Here is a 17,705-nt window from a genome sequence, read left to right as displayed (position 1 = left end):
GCGAACAAAACAAATTGAGATCAATAGGCAATCCGAGTTAGCCCAAACAAATTTGATTTCTTTTCAAAACAGAACCTGACTTTGTCCACATCTGGGACCATAAATGTCCAAATGCTGGCCATTCGTATACTTTATAGTTCCGATTCTGAAGTCGCGGCTTTGCGGAATGCGTTAAATAAGATCTGCCTATGGGGCAGACAAAAGATCTTTATTAGCTAATTTGCATAAACGAGCCGCTGAATATTTGTCGTCTAATTAATTGGCTCGAATTTATCTAACTTTGATATTTAAATATTCATTGAAGATTTATGTTAGCTTTGAAATAGCTATGTCTTTAAGTATCAAAACTTGTTGTCTGTGGCCTGATAAATTGTTAAACAGCAGGCTTAACATGTAATGATGACCTATGAAGAAGTTTCGTTGTCCCGGATCGGCTAATTGCATGCGGTAATTAAATACAATATTGAATCTTAATTTTTAATCAGCTTCTCACACTCGAAAGCCATTTAGTGTGAGGTTAAAGAACAAATTGCTCATCCCTTGAGTGACAAAACAATTAGACCATAAATTATGCTATGGGCATTTTAAATAAATGTGAGTGGGCTACTTCTTGTCCTGTAGCGGGTATAAAACTAATAGTTCTTGAATGTCAGAGCTCAGTTAATGTTAAGAGTGGAAATGTGAGCAAACAAAAAGCAGCAGAAAATGGGAAAACAGCGTTCTTACGAGGATAACACCTACTTCGCCAACATGATGTTCAAGACTCTGGGATATGATCTATTTGACTCACCCAGACCCAGATGGCAGAATCTTCTGCTACGCAGCTATTTCATTCTGTGCGTGACGAGCAACTGCTATGGGGCTTCAATGGTGACTTATAGAATCCTTCAGTGGGAATCTGTGGCCGGAAGTCCCTCCAAAATTATGCAACATGGTCTACACTTCTTTTACATGTTCAACGCCCAAGTGAAGTTTGTCACATTTATGATGTATCGAAAACGAATACGATCGTTGAGTAATAACTTGAAGGAAGTATATCCGAATGATGAGAAAAATCAAAAGGAATATAATGTCGATAGATTTTACCTATCGCGAATAACTCGCAATGTTTTGTATTTATATTGCATTACAATGGTTATCATGGCATTTTTACCTCTCATTCAGTCCTGCATTATGTACCTGATAGGATTCGGTAATGTAGCGTTTCCTTATAAACGCATTTTCCCCACGCGTTTTACATTCGATTCAGAAACGCCTTTGGGTTATGTGGGTGCCTATGTAATAGACATTGCCTATAGTCAATTTATCGTGAATGTAAACTTAGGTACAGACCTATGGATGATGTGTATTTCAAGTCAAATCTCGATGCACTTTGCCTATCTAGCCAATGTATTATCCTCCTATTGTCCAAGTAGAGAAGGAGAACGACAAGACTGCCATTTTCTGGCAGGTCTGGTTAAAAGACATCAACTAATTCTTCGGTAAGTTAGAACCAATTACTAATTTGACAGCTTCTTATACCCCTACAAAGGGCATACGTATTTTAGTCAGAAGCTTGTAAGGCGGTGAAGGATACGAGCCCATACAGTATATATATTCTTGATAAACATCAAAAGACGAGTCGATCTAGCCAATTCCGTCCGTCTGTCCGTTTCTAAACGAACTTGTAATGTTTTGAAGCCATCGGGATGAAACCTTCCAAATCGCAAAAGTCGTTTTTTATTGCAGGATCGGACAACTACACCGAATAGCTCACATAGAAATAATCCAAAAAGTAATACAATATTTTTTTTTAGCTTCGGTGTTTTTGTTCTTTTCTTAGGAATATCATTGTTTTAGTTTTTAAAAGCTTTAAATATATTTTTTTTTGGAATAAGACGACTATATCATATAGCTGCCATAGAAACGATTGGATAATTAATTAAAAAATTAAAGATTCATTACTTTTGATTATCGGTTCGGAAAATATCGCAAAAAGTCAATCGAAAAGGCAATTTTATTTATTTGAACCAATCCTTCAAGCGGGGTATGGGGCATACATCTCCCCACCCTGGTGAAAAGAATTGTGATATTCAAAAAGTATGCAACGAAAAATTTGTTCTGAAAAGCCCCCCCTCCTCGATACAACCAAATTCAGGATCCCCTACTGAAATGCTCATATAACCCGAGATATAATATTTTGTAATAGTTTCGGTATTAATTTTGTATAACTCAGTTTTATTAAAATCTCTCTAAGGCTGTCAATGATGTTTAAAGATTAAAAATGTTGTAACTAACATTGACAATTTCTTATAACTGCAAATGAATATAAACTTCGGCTTGCCGAAGCTAACTCCCTTTCTTTTCTAAAATAATTATTATTTTCTCCAGCTACAACAAGGATGTAAATGATGTATTTGGACTTCTTTTGGCATCCAATCTTTTTATCACTGCCAGCTTACTCTGCTGTGTGGCCTACTTTACCGTCGTGCAGGGTTATAATACGGAAGGCATTTCGTATATGATGCTCTTTGTGATTGTGACAGCCCAATTTTATATGGTCAGCTCACATGGACAAATGCTCATAGACTTTGTGGGTAAAACGTACAATATTGAGTCACTTAGTAACGTACCTTTTTCAGAGCAGCAAAATAGCTGAGGCTGCATACGAAAACAGGTGGTACGACGGTTCGTTGCGATACAAAAAGAAAATACTTATTCTAATGGGTCGCGCTCAACGTCCTGCAGAAATATCAGCCAAGGGAATGATTATTATTTCCCTTGATACCTTTAAGATAGTAAGTTTGCCCTCACAGAACCGTATATTAATAATAATATGTAATACCTCATAGTTGATGACCATGACATACCGATTCTTTGCGGTTATACGCCAAACTGTAGAAAAATAAACGTTGGCTATGTAAAATGTTTGATATCAAAAAAGTATAACAAGCACTACAAATACTTTATCCACAATCTCTAAGCAAGGTTTTTAAAAAATTATGCCTCATCAAAATTATGCTTCATACTTGAAATTTCTATAATTTACTTTAGTCAATCAAAAAATACTGGTTCTTTTATTACTCAATTTGACTATTAAGTTTAAAAGGTTTTTTTAATACACGCGTAAAGTAATAAAAAAAATATAAATTATAATTTTCAAATCAAGTTCAATTTTTCAAAGTATTTTATTGTCTGTGTTTTAAGAACTTATTGAAAATTTAGTTTGATAACTAAAAATAAACGCAAGTCATATAGCTGGACTTTATTCAACCTTGAAATTTAAACATTTTTTGAAGATTTTATTTAGCTTCGAAATAGTTACTAAATGTATATAAACTGGTTGCTTTGAGCTTGATAATTGGTAAAACAACAGATTTAACATGCAGTCCCTTGAGGATTGACTCATGGTATGCGCTAATTTAAATATAATATTGGAATAGCTAAATAATAATACAACTGATGACAACCGGAAGGTGTTATGCAACCACAACTTTAATTTTTAATCTGCTTCTCACACGTTTAGTGTGAGTTTAAAGAACAAATTGCTAAACTCTTGACTGACAAAACAATTAGACCATAAATTATTGAAACGGCATTTTATATAAATGGGAGTGGGCCACCCCTCGTCCTTTAGCGGTTACAAAACTAATAGTCGTTGAATGCCAGAGCTCAGTTACGGCTTAGAGTTGAAATGTCAGCAGACAAAAAACAACAAAAGATGGGAGAGCAGCGTTCTTACGGGGATTACACCTACATGGCCCACATGATGTTCAAGACTCTGGGATATGATCTATTTGACTCACCCAGACCCAGATGGCAGAATCTTTTGCTACGCAGCTATTTCGTTCTGTGCGTGGTGAGCAACTTTTACGAGGCTTCAATGGTGACTTATAGAATCCTTCAGTGGGAGTCCTTGGCCGGCAGTCCCTCAAAAACTATGCGCCAAGGCTTGCACTTCTTTTACATGTTCAGTGCCCAAGTTAAGTTTGTCACATTTATAATATATCGACAACGCTTACGTTTGCTGAGTAACAACTTGAGGAAAATATATCCACATGATGACCAAAAGCAAGAGAAGTACCATGTTAATAGATTTTACCTATCGCGAACAACTCGCTTTGTTTTGTGTTTATATTACTTTACAATGGTTCTTATGGCACTAGGACCTCTCATTCAGTCCTGCATTATGTACCTAATAGGCTTCGGCAAAGCCGAGATTTCCTATCAACGCATTTTCCCCACGCGTCTTAGCTTCGATTCAGAAACACCTTTGGGATATGTTGTGGCCTATGTAATAGACTTTACTTATAGTCAACTCATAGTGAATGTGAGCTTGGGGACAGACCTGTGGATGATGTGTATTTCGAGTCAGATCTCGATGCACTTTGCCTATCTGGCCAAGGTATTATCCTCCTACTGTCCAAGGAGAGAAAAAGAAGGACAAGATTGTTATTTTCTGGCAGGGGTGGTAAAAAGACATCAACTAATTCTCAGGTAAGTTAGAGCCACTAAATAGTTTTTTTAAAGAATTTAAATTTTTTTCCCAGCTACCACCAGGATGTAAACAATGTATTTGGACTTCTTTTGGCATCCAATCTGTTTACCACCGCCAGCTTACTCTGCTGTATGGCCTACTATACCGTCGTGCAGGGTTTTAATATGGAAGGCATTTCGTATATGATGCTCTTTGTGAGTGTGGCAGCTCAATTTTATATGGTCAGCTTACATGGACAAATGCTAATCGACTTTGTGGGTAAAACATGCAATATTGGGTCACTTAGTAACATACCTTTTTCAGAGTACCAAAATAGCTGAAGCTGCATACGAAAACAGGTGGTACGACGGTTCGTTGCGATACAAAAAGAAAATACTCATTCTAATGGGTCGCGCCCAACGTCCTGCAGAAATATCAGCCAGGGGAATTATTATTATATCCCTTGATACCTTTAAGATAGTAAGTTTGCCCTCATAGAACCGTATATTAATAATAATATGTAATCCTTTCTAGTTAATGACCATCACATATCGATACTTCGCGGTTATACGCCAAACTGTAGAAAAATAAACGTTGGCTATGTAAAATGTTTGATATTAAAAAAGTAGAACACCTTTAAATCAGAAAGCAAGGCATATATCAATGGATCAGTTTAGAAAACTAAATTATGCCTCATCCTTGAAATTTCTATCATTTCCTTTAGTAAAAATGACTTTATGTCTACAAATCAAAAAATATTTGTACTTTTATTACTGAATTTGTCTATTCCGTTTGCTAAAACAAATGAACTAAGAGAAGCCAATATTAAGATTTATTGCAATGAATACGTGCCCTTCGGAAGACAAACTCATATCGTTATAACCATGGAAATTCTCCCTGTTAAGTCCACTATTACAGTATGGATCAGTACTCCCGACTACCTGTTGGCCTATTTTGAAGTTGGAAATGTTGCAAAAGAAATGCCGCCAAAATTTGAAAAAACCTCTTCAATCAGTAATGAGCTTACATATTTCGGAATTGATACGGAAATACAACCTGATTATGAAGAGGGGTACTACGCCAATTTAACCGCTACTTTTTGGAGGGCTAGTAATACAGAACTTACGCTTCTTGGCCGAATAAAACCATTTAGGATATATGAAGTAATACAAATCGTAACTATTGAAGTACGTCTTCCCCAGCATTGTTCTCCGCAATTGACAATGCTAGCGTGCTCAGATCCCCAATCCCCAAAACAAGTTCTGGTCACTCGGAGCTTTCTTATAAATGCACAATTCCTGGAAGATTGTGACCTAAATGTCATTGGTATTTATAATTGGAGTCTGAGGGACGCTGTTGGGTTAAGTGAGTAGTCCAGTTTACTAAATCACCTTTTCTATCCATTATTTCCACAGCACAGTTTGCATCATATTCTACATATAGCCCTTACCTTAATATTCGGCCGTTTACATTGCGGTTTTTCACGCCGTATGAATTGTGGCGAAATTTGTATGTTCTACGAGTCGAGGGAAAGTTGAATGGATTGCATTTCGAAGCTCGATGTTATCTCAAAATTGTTATGGGTCAGGTGAAAGCCGTAATTCTTGGCGGTAGAACTAAGCGGGCTCCACAAAGTGACAAACTTTGGATGAACGGCTCCATGAGTTACGATTTCTCTAAAAGAAGTGGGGATATTCAGTTTTCGAACTATAATTGGAACTGCTATTCATTTGACGACAATCGTAATCGCTTTTGCCATCGAAACATATCGTCGGGTGAGATTTTTCATGATGGACATTTTTAGTTACTTTAAAGTATTCTTCTTTATTAGTTGCGGTGTTTTCTATTCCTGCCAATTCCCTAAAGCTTAACTGCAGATACATCTTTCGTTTGCAAGTGATTAGAGATGACAATCCAAATGTTTCATCGCAAACAATGCAAGTTATTACTATAACAAAATATAAAGTGCTACAGGTAACGATAATATGCGTAAGGAATTGTCAAAGGAATTACTTTATACCGAATGCAAAGGTTAATCTTCATTCAAGATGCTTAAATTGTGGCAGTCAAAATATAAAATCTAAATGGTTTATTGATGGTCAGCTAGTGGTTACTGGCCATGAGTTAGTAATGTATATACGGACATCATCGAATGTGACCCGGGTAAACCTTGTTGTTTCATCGGAAGATGGGCGATACGGCCGTATGGGTAAAATCCTGACTAAAAACCCTAGGCCATCTGGCGGAACTTGTTCGATTTATCCAAAGGAAGGCCACGAGGCAGTGACTGCATTTTTCCCTTGTTGTCAAAACTTTGTGTCGTTGAACCAACCCATCGAGTATTGGTATTATGTAGGCCCAGTTCTTCTTGGTACTTGTCTCGACTGCAACTGCGAGGTTTACTTACCTGTCACTAACATCATAAAAGTGCTTGTATGCGACGCATTATATGCTTGCCACACCAGTTGGATAAAGGTAAAGATCAACGCTCTAAAAAATATTCCTCATAATATTCCTAACCTCTTGGAAAAAGGACTCCTGCATCGGTATTTGCAAACCGTACAATCTATAATGCAGCATTTGCATAACACGGATTCTGGAATAGTTCTTTTAAGGAATTTCACAGCCATTCATCCTCAATCGCGAAGTTCTCTCGCAAGATTGGCAAACCTAACCTTAACATTAGCACACCGTTTATATCCCTCAGATCAAAAAAAGGATACCTTACTAAGCATGGTGGTTAACAAAATGAATGATAATTTTGAGGAAATATACCTTGACGATGACGTGCACTTTCTCACGGAACAACCATTCATCAACATTAGGCTAGCTTGCTTAGAAGTATATGAAGTAATGCAAGCATTATGCAAAAGAAGTTCTCGGCCACCATGGCCAATTTACAATCAGTTCTATAGGGCATACGTGACTGGCAAGCTAAAAGAGCCTTTATATAAAAAATTGATTGCTAGGACACAAACGTTGGGAAACAAAAAAGACATTTTTCCATGGACTTTCTGGCTAAAATCAACTTGGGAAACAGAGCGTCTTCATCGCCATTTAAATTATCTTCGCCATAATATTTACCGGACAGATCTTGGTGAAAAAAGAGATATGGCGCAAAGCGCAGTTGCAGTGGATATTCAATGTTTTAAAACTTTCCCAAAGAAATCCATTCGAGTATCCACAAGCGATCATTTTCAGTGGGTTCTTGTTCCGCCAGGTGTTTTTGTGGATGTAATGGGAACGAATAAGGGAAGAGTCTGCCTCAAAGTCGTATCTATTAAACAGAACTTGCATTGGTGGTACCCACTTGAGAAGAAACCTAGTTCTCTTGTACTTTCTGTGCGCATTTATAAAAATGAAGATAAGTTTACTGTCCCGATCACCCTTAATACTAGTCGGATTCACTTTAGAACTATAAATACTTATCACAACGAATCTTTGGTAAAGCTCCGGAATAAGCCGAAAAGTAAGAAGTCTTCGAGAACGGATCATGCGCACAAAGCTGGGATATACGTAGATTGCATGAGAGAGGGAAGCCTTCGGTCCATTCGGACTGTAGGTATCTACCGCATAGTGCTGATGGAGCACTCAGTGTTGGCTGTTCATTTTACTAAGGCCACGCACAGGCTTCAGGTTGTGGTGAAGCTAAAAAGAAAGCCATTGTTCCGCGAAATTTCCTCGTCCAAGTGCATTGTGCCCGCGCGTACTAAAAGTAAGATCATTCTTTTGCGGAATAACTGCCATGAATCCCTACGGGGATACCTTGCGCTGCGAGTTGCCTCGAATATAACGATAAGAAATAGCCCCAATACGCCGGTAAAAAATGGACCAGCTACTTTTGCGTTCGCATTTCAAATTCGGAGCTGTGAGACTTGGTTATATAGCTCTGATCCAGAAAAGCAACACTGGGTACACTACGGATGCTTCCCTACGATGTCCCTCAGTGTGGAGAAGGGTGTTCGTTGCAAATGCAATATCCTGGGGACATATACCAACTATTTGTACTATATTCCTAGTATTGAAGTTCCAGATTCTGTTTATACAGAAGCACAATTGAATATTTTCATTGTTGTATTTTATGCCCTTCTCTTTTCACTTATACTGCTCTGGATATTATGGTTATATCTTTATAGAAATCGGCTTCCCAGCAAGACAATTTTCATACCGGAATTCGAAATGAATGACAAAACTACTGAGGAGCTTCATGATCTGGTCATATCCTTGAGAACAGGTGGCCGCCTAAATTCGGGAACCACAGCGTCCTTGGAAATGGTTCTTTATGACCCGTTAGACCAGGAGAGAAAAGTCACAGTTGTACAGGATCCTGAGCATATATTTCTCAAGCCGAATACCACATTGTATCTTTGGATACGTACTCGAGATATCCGTATACCCACAAAGGTTTTGATTTCCCATAACAGCGCTGGACGTTTCCCAAGTTGGTTTCTGCGTCGCATCGAGGTGAACGACATTCAGACCCACGAAACGCAGGTCTTTATCGCCCGGCAATTTATAGAAAAGAAAAAGTTACTGTTATCATCATCCCTGATTTACAAGCAAGGAGATGTGCGTTTTTTTGACACTTGGAAAGGTAGATTCTACATGCACTTTGAGATGCTCTGGATCAACTGGTCGCTGTGGCAGCCAGTTACCGGAAATTGGAGGGAATCCACCCTGTATCCATTTATGACTCGAGGCAAACGATTCTGCGTGTTTGTCAGTAAGCAAATGGTTAACCTGGCAGTCTGCGCCTCGTATTTTGGCTTGACAACAACCGAAAGCTTACAATTATTCCGCAGCAAGTTTCTGAGTTTCAAAGACTTGATAGTATTGAGTATTATTTGCAGCTTCTTGGATATTTTCTTGTCATTTTTGTTTGCTGCCGTGAACATGAAATGCTGTTAAAGCGGCTTTATTAATAAAAATCATTGAAATATTAATAAAATAATAATTATAAATGTACTTTAAATATATATCTTACATTTGGTTGCGGTTATATTTCAAGCCATGGGAAAGAAGTGAGAAATGTACGTAAATGCTTGACAATAAAGGTAAAGAGCGGAGTTTAGCTTGATGTCAGAATATTGGCGTGACAAATTCTCAGATATGGGGGGAGTTCCGAAGTTCCGAAGTTCCCACTCGCGCATATTAAATATCTTGGCCGCGATTTGCATTAATTAACCATGAGCCGTAATCGACGACGCCCACGTGCCGCGGATCGATCCCTCTGCCATATAAGACGTCTGTCAATTTGCATAAATCAAATTAATTGACTGGGCCCAACGAAACTCGGATACGCAGACGGATTAGCATGGTGTTAGCTTACTAAATGCCAGGCCGTTGCGACGATTCATAACTGAAGGTTATATGCTCCAGTTAGGCGTTTCGCCTTCCTGACCACACGAACCAGTTAAGGCCGCAAAGCAGAGCAAAGCTGGCTTATGGCTATCCTTGACCATGAAATGGGCAGCTAATACCTGGCTCAGCTGGCCATTTTCCCACTCCCCTGCCGAGACTCCGTTTCCACCAAATTGCAGTAGCTGGGATCGCGACATGACCAGAACCACTGACATTTAACCGCGGCAACTGGTTCGCCGCTGCGTCCATTGGCTGCTTCTGCTGCGGTGTGCAATTATTTATTTATGCCTGCATTGACATTAGCATTAGCCAGTGCAAAGTATGCCAGGCTGGACCGCAGGCCGAGCCACAAGTTGGCCAAAAGGCGGCTCTAGCTTCTTACGCAACAGCTAAATCAATGCGGACAAGCGATTCGTAGAGATGCCACTCCGAAGATCTGGCTGCCTGGGAGTTGTCTTTTGGCTATTAACATTTGATCTTGAGCTCAAAAGGATTTTGGCTAGCTTTTTTTTTGTTAAAGATTTTAAGAGCTTAACCAATCTTGGTGTCACAGAAATATCTTGAACTTTGGGTAAAGACTTAAAGCCTAATTGAAGAGTAGGCTTTTGAAAAATCGCAAGACAACCAGACTTATAACCAACCGATTTCTGAAAAATGCTATGGAAAATCTCGAAAAACAATATGATCGTTAAAATCCCGTAAATACTTTAGATTAACTTTTTGAGAGTATGCTTTGTATAGCATCCTAAAAGATCCATATCTACACATACCATACGATATATTTAATCCAACCGAATCTTCGGAAAATTTAACGAACATTACATTAAGTAACAATAAAATCTCGAAAGACCAAAAATAACGTTATATTTTTTTTAAAAAATATAATAATTCTCGGATATTAAAAGATCGTTAGGTTTTTCTTAAGGTCCAGCTTTCGTATTAAATTAATTAACAGGTCTTGCGATTATATCTCTTTTATCCAAGCTTGTATCTTAAATCTAGAACATTGCAGGAGAATTGCACAACTAATCCAATTGCCCAGCCGTAAAAAGTTGCTATTAAAAACAGTAGACAAAAGTTCGCACCTCGCGTGGCCAGCATGCTCATACCCCTGCTGGGTATCAAATTGCAGACACTACTCAAAACGTCTTTAAAACAAATTACGCTGTATGCCGTAAAGAACGCGCCGCGACCTTCAAAGTGGACAGCGGGCGAGAACTGGTTGGGGCAACCAGAATATGACCATATAGCCATATAACCAGACGGGGGATAGCCAACTGACATTTGGTGGCATCGGGTTCTATAATCGCAGAAGCCATGCGTAACATTTCAAGGTTCCGCCGCCTAATAACAAGCCCAGATGGGAAATGCTCATTTGAGAACATAAATCTCGGTAGGCAGACAGCGGTTTAAATGGAAATAAAGTTTATTTGATAAACTCATTTAAAAGCAGTACAATAAATATTAAAATTAATACAGTCGAATGTCTTCATAATTATTGCGCCCCAGCCGAAGCAAAAAAGAGCGAGGGAACAATAATAAGGCAATGGCCACAGACTTTGACTTCCACCTCGACGACTTCGCCTTTAACTTGCTCAGTTCAGATCCCAAAAAAACAAAAACTAAGTACTCGTACTATATGGATTTTCTTTTTTCCGATCTTTTTTTTGGTTGCCAAAGACAATAACAATACAATACGGCCACAATCTTTGGGACAATCTTGTCACGAAATTCTGTCGCCGTCTGTGTCGGAGCTGCAGTTAGAGGAGATGGAGGTGGAGGATGGCGTTTCAGGCCGGAGTTGCAGACAAAGTCTAAAAGTCTGGCCCCATCTGCTGGCCCAAAGCTATTCATTAGACGCGCCTACACTTTGGCAGCGACGACAACAACTTGGCGTTTAGCAATTTCTGGCATTTTGACCCCGTGCACGGCTTCAGTTTGAGGTCTGCCCATGGGTTTGGGCTTGGGTTTTGGGTTTTTGGGTACTGTTTACTGGGTACCAGTAACGCCGCTCCGATGGCTGCCTGACTTTGATTGCGATGGCCGATTAATGCAGCGCATTTAAATGCAACGGTTCACCCCCCAAAAAGCACTGGGTCTGCCCCATTTCGAGTCAGGTGGCAACGCCGGCGGCCGAGATTGGTATCTTTATTATCATTATCATTTAGCTGGGGCGTATCCATAAACTGTTCTTCTTTCGTCGCTTGCTGGGTGCTTACACTGAACGAAATAAAGCAAAATTAAATTGGGAAAAAATTTATAATCTACCGATCTTAACAAGCTATTGAAAGCGAACCAAAATTTGTATAGATTTCTAAAGCCTTCAGATTATACGATCTCACAGATATCATAAAAGACTGTTGCAAAGGTTGATTTTACAATAGCTTAGGAAATTGCTTTTAAGAATTTTGAATGTTTATAGATTTTATTAACCTTAAAAAAATGTTCTTTAAAAATAAATACAGAAACTATTTTAGCGAACCATTAAAAATTCCTATGTTCCTATACTTTGGGAATGACACATTTTTTTATATCAAGCCAGAAATTGAAACCATAATATAAAAGCTATAAAATGATAAACCTATGTATTTCTTCAGATATGTTCCCTGTGTAGCTATTTCCGCCGGCTGATGCAATTACCAAGCAATAGATTTAAATGTGTGTAGACGCTCTGGCAAAACAGCCTGAAACAATTGCATAAATTAAGTGTACTTAGTACAGAGTTAGTTCTTTATTTCCAGCCCAGAACGGCAGGGCCTCTGCCTCTCTTGTCGCTTCTGCTGCTCTTTGGAAACGGCGAAGTCGACTGCGACAGCGACTAAGGCGCTGAATCTTTAGTTTAGTTTTTTAGTTTTTCTTCTCTCTTCAGCCAGCCATCTCGACACCCACCCACCCATCCCCAACACCCCCCATATCCCCCCACCAGCCAAGTTGGTAGTTACTTGTTGGTTGTTAGTTGTTCGTTGTTGGTTTTGGACGTACTCGTGTCGCAGCTTTGCATCTTGTCTATGTGTGTGCAACGCTTTGCCAACTGAAACTGAATTGTTTGCAGCCTCGCCAATGCAATTTTCGTATAAATAGACTCACCTGCCGGCATTGGGCATCATTAAATAAAAACGTTCGTTCAATTAACAACTGCAGTGTGCTGAGGACCCAGTCGAAAGGATACTTTTGCCTTTTGGATTACACTTCTGAGCTTCGAACAAGATGAAGAACGTAAGTGACCGAAAGGATTCGAGTGAACAAAAGGGCAAACCATAGTATTCAATTGAAGGATGAGCTCTCGATGAGCTTGTTTTGGTATACATTGGGAAAACTGTCAAATATAGTGAAAACGAAAACAGTAAATTAATAAAAGTGTGTTAGGATGCTCTTAAAAAAGATATGAAAAGTTGAAATCAAAAATTAGCCTTAAAAGATCAGTAAGATTTTAAAAAAAAGCAGGAATTCTTGTAAGAGTTTATTTTGCTTGGAATGTTTCAAAACTTAAATGCAATTCAAAAATCGTTTCAAAAATATTTTAAAACAGGAAAATTTTATAATTTTTTTAGAAACAACTTAGTGCCAAAGTATAAATTATTATCGGCACTTAAATAAATCAGGTTTTGCCATAAATGTGTTATGTTTGGTTTTTATTAGACATAACCACATTACAGATAATCCAAATCATTACTTTATTTCTGCTTAAGACTGTTGAAATTTTTTTTTAAATAAGTTGTTCCCTTTAAAGGTGTCAGATATATACTACCTTGGCATTCCCTAGCTCCCGCAATTTCTCATAAAACATATGACCAGACATGCCCAGGTGATAAAAGCTCTCGTAAATCAATCGCCTAGGGTGAGCTGCATAGCTTTTGAAGCATTTATGACGGCTCAAAAAAAATAAAACAACGCGAGGCCCTTTAGAGTTTTTTCGTTTAAATCTTCCGCAATTACGATACCCGCCGGCAATAAAGGCGGGTGCAAAACCATATAGCATATTGCCAACGGGGGCAGACACGTCTTGCCATTTGAATGGCTTAAAAGCCAAAGGCAATTAACGGATTCAGACTCGGGTTCGGATTCCGAGGCAGCGTGTACGCCACGCAAAGGTCACAGTCAGACCAATGGACCAACACCTGGCAGCTGTCCATCGGTCTGAAAAGTTCAGACACGAAATTGGAATCCCAAGTGGAGACCCAAAAGTAAGACCTATTCGGCTCAGTTAAGTTTAGTTGAGCGACAATTGCTTAAGAGTCTGTGTCGATCTGGGGTGAGCTCGGGGTTGCCAAAAAAAATAGGAATACATATAAACCGAAGACACCTTCGATAGGACAGAGGACCACGCCCCACCATTTCCATGCTCTTTTGTGTACAAGTTAATTGAGTCAGTCGACATCGTGTGTGTGTGTGGAAATGTGGAAAATATTTAATTGGCATCTATTTGCCGACCTCAAAAGGTGTCTAAAAAGCTCGGTATGTGAGAACAGCAAATAAAATAGCTAAGGCAATAAATCTCGGCACTCGGACCCGATGGCATTGCATAACACTAATACTCGTAGCATCGGGGCACGATCTCAAGATGTTTATTAGCTCGGTTAACATTGCGGAACTCTCCATTTCGTTTTCCCTTCGACAGTTTGCTCTCTGTCTGCTGGTCGCCGCCTTGATGAGCTGCTGCCAGGCTGCCCCCCAAAAAGCGGAGGAGCCCATCGCCATCATCAGCCAGGAGTCCAACATAGAACCAGATGGTGCCTACAACTACGCGTAAGTAATCTAAAATCTATTGCAATCAGTTATACTTCCACGTTATTTACTAAACCAAACATCTCGATCATTTTCGAGACAACTTCGAACGATGTTATTAACAAGTGTTATTAGCCAGCAATTATAGTAAGTGTTAATGAGCTCATTAGCTGTACACGCTAATTGAACTTCAACCTTCAATTATCTCCTGGCTCTGAAATTCATTGTAGTTTAAAGCCGGGCTTAAAAGATCTGAGTTATATAACCATTTAAATCTGTCCGTTGTTGAACACTAAAATAGTAAAGCATACTTTGGGGCCTTTTGCAAGAATACAAGTATTTAGCTTTTTGGAAAAACCCCCAAAAGTGGCTTTACAGTCTATTATTAGCCATCGCTAAACTAAATCTTCTTGTTATTCCCCAACACCACTTTCCCTCATCCCATACTTAACAAAACCAGCTATTAGCTTCTATAAAAAACCAAGAAGAATATGCTAATTAAGCTGACAAAATATGGATTACTGAACCATATTTAAATCGAAGTCTTCACAGAAAGGCTAAAAGTTAAACTGTTGATTGAATATTAATTTGATTTGCCTGGCGCCAGCCGGATGATGCATGAAAAGGTGACTTCAGCTTTTTATATATATGCTTTATATTTATATTTGCCATAATTCAAGGCGAATTTGTTTAAAGCCTGTGATTATATGTAATCTTTTGATTATTTCGATTGATTGGTACTTGCAGATACGAAACGGCTAACGGAATTAAGGCCGAGGAGACCGGAACCCTGAAGAAGGCCACCTCCCCCGACACCAGTGACGTGATCATCGCCAGGGGATCGGTGTCCTACACCTCTCCCGAGGGCAACCTGATCACCCTGAACTATTCGGCCGATGATGAGAACGGTTTCCAGCCGCAGGGCGATCATCTGCCCACTCCACCACCAATCCCACCAGCGATTCAGAAGGCTCTGGACTACCTGCTCACCCTTCCCCAGTCAAAGCGTCGTTAAGGACGGAAGACCCCCTAGATGTTGACCAACGATTGTGACCGACCTCGATTCTAATGTGTAGATGCTGCGCTGTTGCTACAAGTTGATTGCTGCAAATCCCCCAATCCCGATCCCTAGACAATCACACATAAGACACAAGCCAAGGGCTGGAGCCTTTCCTCCTCAATTCTTCTTTCACACAGGAGGTCAAAGGTCGGCCAAATCCACTGACTGAAGAACACAAACTCAAACGGATTTGAGGGACAAACACCACACTGAACAACACAACACGATGATACTGATAACCCAGTCTGCTTTCTTGCTTTCTTCCACGAACTCTCTTCTACGCGAATTTCTTCAGATCTTTTAGTCGCCGGAACTTCGCCATTTTCGGACTCATGTGATATCGTCGATTTATCAATGAAATCAACAAAGAAAATGTAAAAAAAATAACTAACAAACAAGAAATTACATAAATAATATACAGGAATATTATCCACAGCAAACTTTGTGTAAATAGTCTGTAAATTAGAAACATTTACACGTAGTCTAAGCCCAGATGTCGATGAGGACTTGAATCTTCATTGTCTCGGATATTAGATAAACACTTGTGAAGAACTATGAAGATATTCTTTAGCCTTAGCTGCAAATAAAGAATTAAAGATTCTTTCGAAAAGTAAACAAATGAGGCTTTTTAATGTTTTGGGTAAGCCTTAAAAGGAGCAACAAATGACCTCTATTAATTCCTAATAGTCAAAGTATCAATAGCTTATATCTGGTTTCAAAACAACTTGGCTTTTAAAGTATTCCACTCCCACTGACACCGATTATCTTTCGGATTGTATTTCCATCCAATGTTTTGAGCTTCTGTCGTGGCCATAAATCTAAAATCTCAATTCCTCAAATAACCGTGATGACAAACGCTAAAACGAGTTAATGAATGCACAAAACTTGTTGGCCAGATGCACACACATTGAGGATATAGTTTACATGGGAATTGTCTTAAAGACTATCCGTTTATTCATAGATTTTGTCCAAAAATAACAGCGTCTGTTTGTATTGTTCCATTCTGTTTTGCACTTCAAGGCAACATTTGATAGATTCATTTTATGCAAAGTGGCCAGACGCAGGCTGGCCAAAATGTGGTCACGTTGGTTCGAGATCACCGAGAACCAGAATAGGAGTGATGCCGATGACGAGTGCCCATAGAAGATGGCACAACATTATTATTATTTATTTATTTTAAAAACAATGTGGAGGCTGGCCAATGTCGACGTCGTCTGCACCAAATTTCACACCCATTTTTGAAAGGCCAGCGGCAAACGAAACACGACGAAACAAGTTCAATATTATTTATTGGTCACATTTTAATTTCATGTTAAACATTTTAGTACAGGAATTTTTAGATTGCTAATTTCGTTGCCTATATAAGAGTCTTTGTTTGCCGCTGGGGATCACCAGTCGCCTCGAGACACCAGCTTGGATTGTATTAATTGATATCGATAGAGCGATACATAGAGATACCGAAATGAAATTTCTTATAGTGCTTGCCCTTTGTGTGGTTGCTGCTACGGCGACGGAAAACAACGATCCTATTTCCCAGGAATCCAATGTGGAATACAATGGCAAATACCATTATCAGTGAGTTTGTGTTCAGATAGAGTTACGTCAGGGACTAATTGATGCCTAATTATCCAGTTATGAGCTGAAAGATGGCTCCAAGGCCACTCAGGATGGTGTTCTGAAGTCTGTGAATGCCGAACACAATGGCGAAGCGGTCAATGGAAAGTACTCTTTCGTCGGCGACGATGGCCAGACCTATGTGGTGTCCTATACGGCCGACGAAAATGGATACCGCCCGGTGGGTGACCACCTGCCCACGCCACCACCCACTCCGGAGTCCGTCCTGAAGGCCCTGGAATACATCCGGCTGCATCCCTACACAATTCCCGAGAAGAAGCACTAAGCACCCCGCAAGAACTAAGCCAAAATGTGATTGGAACCAAAAGAACTGAGTCAAAGTTAAAATATAAAGTCAAAGAAAACAAAACAAGAGATTACGTAACCGGAAACATAAGAGTTCAAATAGTTCACTTCACTGTTTCGTTTATTCAGGGCTGGAGCTCAGCTGAGATCCCCTCTTCGAAGAGCCACTGCAACATGTGTGCC

The 17,705-nt window shown here is 39.4% G+C and overlaps 5 protein-coding genes across 7 annotated transcripts; all 5 read left to right on the top strand.

Moving 5' to 3' along the window:
- The first annotated feature begins 705 nt into the window (after nt 1-705).
- On the top strand, nt 706-2,888 carry LOC119549829 (odorant receptor 49a-like). Its single transcript, XM_037858108.1, has 4 exons — nt 706-1,481; nt 2,371-2,572; nt 2,622-2,777; nt 2,832-2,888. Exons 1-4 carry the CDS (start codon nt 706-708, stop codon nt 2,886-2,888), a joined length of 1,191 nt encoding a protein of 396 aa, XP_037714036.1.
- An 812-nt stretch (nt 2,889-3,700) lies between these two features.
- On the top strand, nt 3,701-5,047 carry LOC119549828 (odorant receptor 49a). The gene is made up of 4 exons (XM_037858107.1): nt 3,701-4,476; nt 4,530-4,731; nt 4,781-4,936; nt 4,991-5,047. Exons 1-4 carry the CDS (start codon nt 3,701-3,703, stop codon nt 5,045-5,047), a joined length of 1,191 nt encoding a protein of 396 aa, XP_037714035.1.
- A 119-nt stretch (nt 5,048-5,166) lies between these two features.
- LOC119549827 lies at nt 5,167-9,410 on the top strand. 3 transcript variants are annotated; one of them, XM_037858104.1, is made up of 3 exons: nt 5,167-5,821; nt 5,872-6,231; nt 6,288-9,410. In XM_037858104.1, exons 1-3 carry the CDS (start codon nt 5,194-5,196, stop codon nt 9,362-9,364), a joined length of 4,065 nt encoding a protein of 1,354 aa, XP_037714032.1. In that variant the 5' UTR covers nt 5,167-5,193; the 3' UTR covers nt 9,365-9,410. The 3 variants fall into 3 exon arrangements, with proteins under 3 accessions (XP_037714032.1, XP_037714034.1, XP_037714033.1); XM_037858106.1 differs by having other exon boundaries at nt 5,872-6,226; nt 6,288-6,472; XM_037858105.1 differs by lacking the exon at nt 5,167-5,821 and having other exon boundaries at nt 6,098-6,226.
- A 3,484-nt stretch (nt 9,411-12,894) lies between these two features.
- LOC119549833 (endocuticle structural glycoprotein SgAbd-4) lies at nt 12,895-16,042 on the top strand. Its single transcript, XM_037858112.1, has 3 exons — nt 12,895-13,033; nt 14,436-14,563; nt 15,290-16,042. Exons 1-3 carry the CDS (start codon nt 13,025-13,027, stop codon nt 15,555-15,557), a joined length of 405 nt encoding a protein of 134 aa, XP_037714040.1. The 5' UTR covers nt 12,895-13,024; the 3' UTR covers nt 15,558-16,042.
- Nucleotides 16,043-17,027: 985 nt separating this feature from the next.
- Nucleotides 17,028-17,502, top strand: LOC119549740 (endocuticle structural glycoprotein SgAbd-3). Its single transcript, XM_037857981.1, has 2 exons — nt 17,028-17,177; nt 17,235-17,502. Exons 1-2 carry the CDS (start codon nt 17,065-17,067, stop codon nt 17,500-17,502), a joined length of 381 nt encoding a protein of 126 aa, XP_037713909.1. The 5' UTR covers nt 17,028-17,064.
- Nucleotides 17,503-17,705: the final 203 nt, after the last annotated feature.

The sequence above is a fragment of the Drosophila subpulchrella genome, chromosome 2R (genome assembly GCF_014743375.2).
Source record: "Drosophila subpulchrella strain 33 F10 #4 breed RU33 chromosome 2R, RU_Dsub_v1.1 Primary Assembly, whole genome shotgun sequence".
Taxonomy (NCBI): Eukaryota; Metazoa; Arthropoda; class Insecta; order Diptera; family Drosophilidae; genus Drosophila; species Drosophila subpulchrella.
The sequence above is the reverse complement of the archived record's forward strand: the minus strand, read 5'-3'. Positions and strand labels throughout refer to the sequence as shown.

Excerpts from the sequence above, each read along its gene's own strand:
- LOC119549829 (XM_037858108.1), top strand. The coding sequence starts at position 706 with ATGGGAAAACAGCGTTCTTACGAGGATAACACCTACTTCGCCAACATG. Across the intron at positions 2,573-2,621 it reads GACAAATGCTCATAGACTTT|AGCAGCAAAATAGCTGAGGC; the intron begins GTGGGTAAAACG and ends TACCTTTTTCAG. Across the intron at positions 2,778-2,831 it reads CCCTTGATACCTTTAAGATA|TTGATGACCATGACATACCG; the intron begins GTAAGTTTGCCC and ends AATACCTCATAG.
- LOC119549828 (XM_037858107.1), top strand. The coding sequence starts at position 3,701 with ATGGGAGAGCAGCGTTCTTACGGGGATTACACCTACATGGCCCACATG. Across the intron at positions 4,732-4,780 it reads GACAAATGCTAATCGACTTT|AGTACCAAAATAGCTGAAGC; the intron begins GTGGGTAAAACA and ends TACCTTTTTCAG. Across the intron at positions 4,937-4,990 it reads CCCTTGATACCTTTAAGATA|TTAATGACCATCACATATCG; the intron begins GTAAGTTTGCCC and ends AATCCTTTCTAG.
- LOC119549827 (XM_037858104.1), top strand. The coding sequence starts at position 5,194 with ATGTCTACAAATCAAAAAATATTTGTACTTTTATTACTGAATTTGTCT. Across the intron at positions 5,822-5,871 it reads GAGGGACGCTGTTGGGTTAA|CACAGTTTGCATCATATTCT; the intron begins GTGAGTAGTCCA and ends TTATTTCCACAG. Across the intron at positions 6,232-6,287 it reads CCATCGAAACATATCGTCGG|TTGCGGTGTTTTCTATTCCT; the intron begins GTGAGATTTTTC and ends CTTCTTTATTAG.
- LOC119549833 (XM_037858112.1), top strand. Across the intron at positions 14,564-15,289 it reads GATGGTGCCTACAACTACGC|ATACGAAACGGCTAACGGAA; the intron begins GTAAGTAATCTA and ends TGGTACTTGCAG.
- LOC119549740 (XM_037857981.1), top strand. The coding sequence starts at position 17,065 with ATGAAATTTCTTATAGTGCTTGCCCTTTGTGTGGTTGCTGCTACGGCG. Across the intron at positions 17,178-17,234 it reads AATGGCAAATACCATTATCA|TTATGAGCTGAAAGATGGCT; the intron begins GTGAGTTTGTGT and ends CTAATTATCCAG.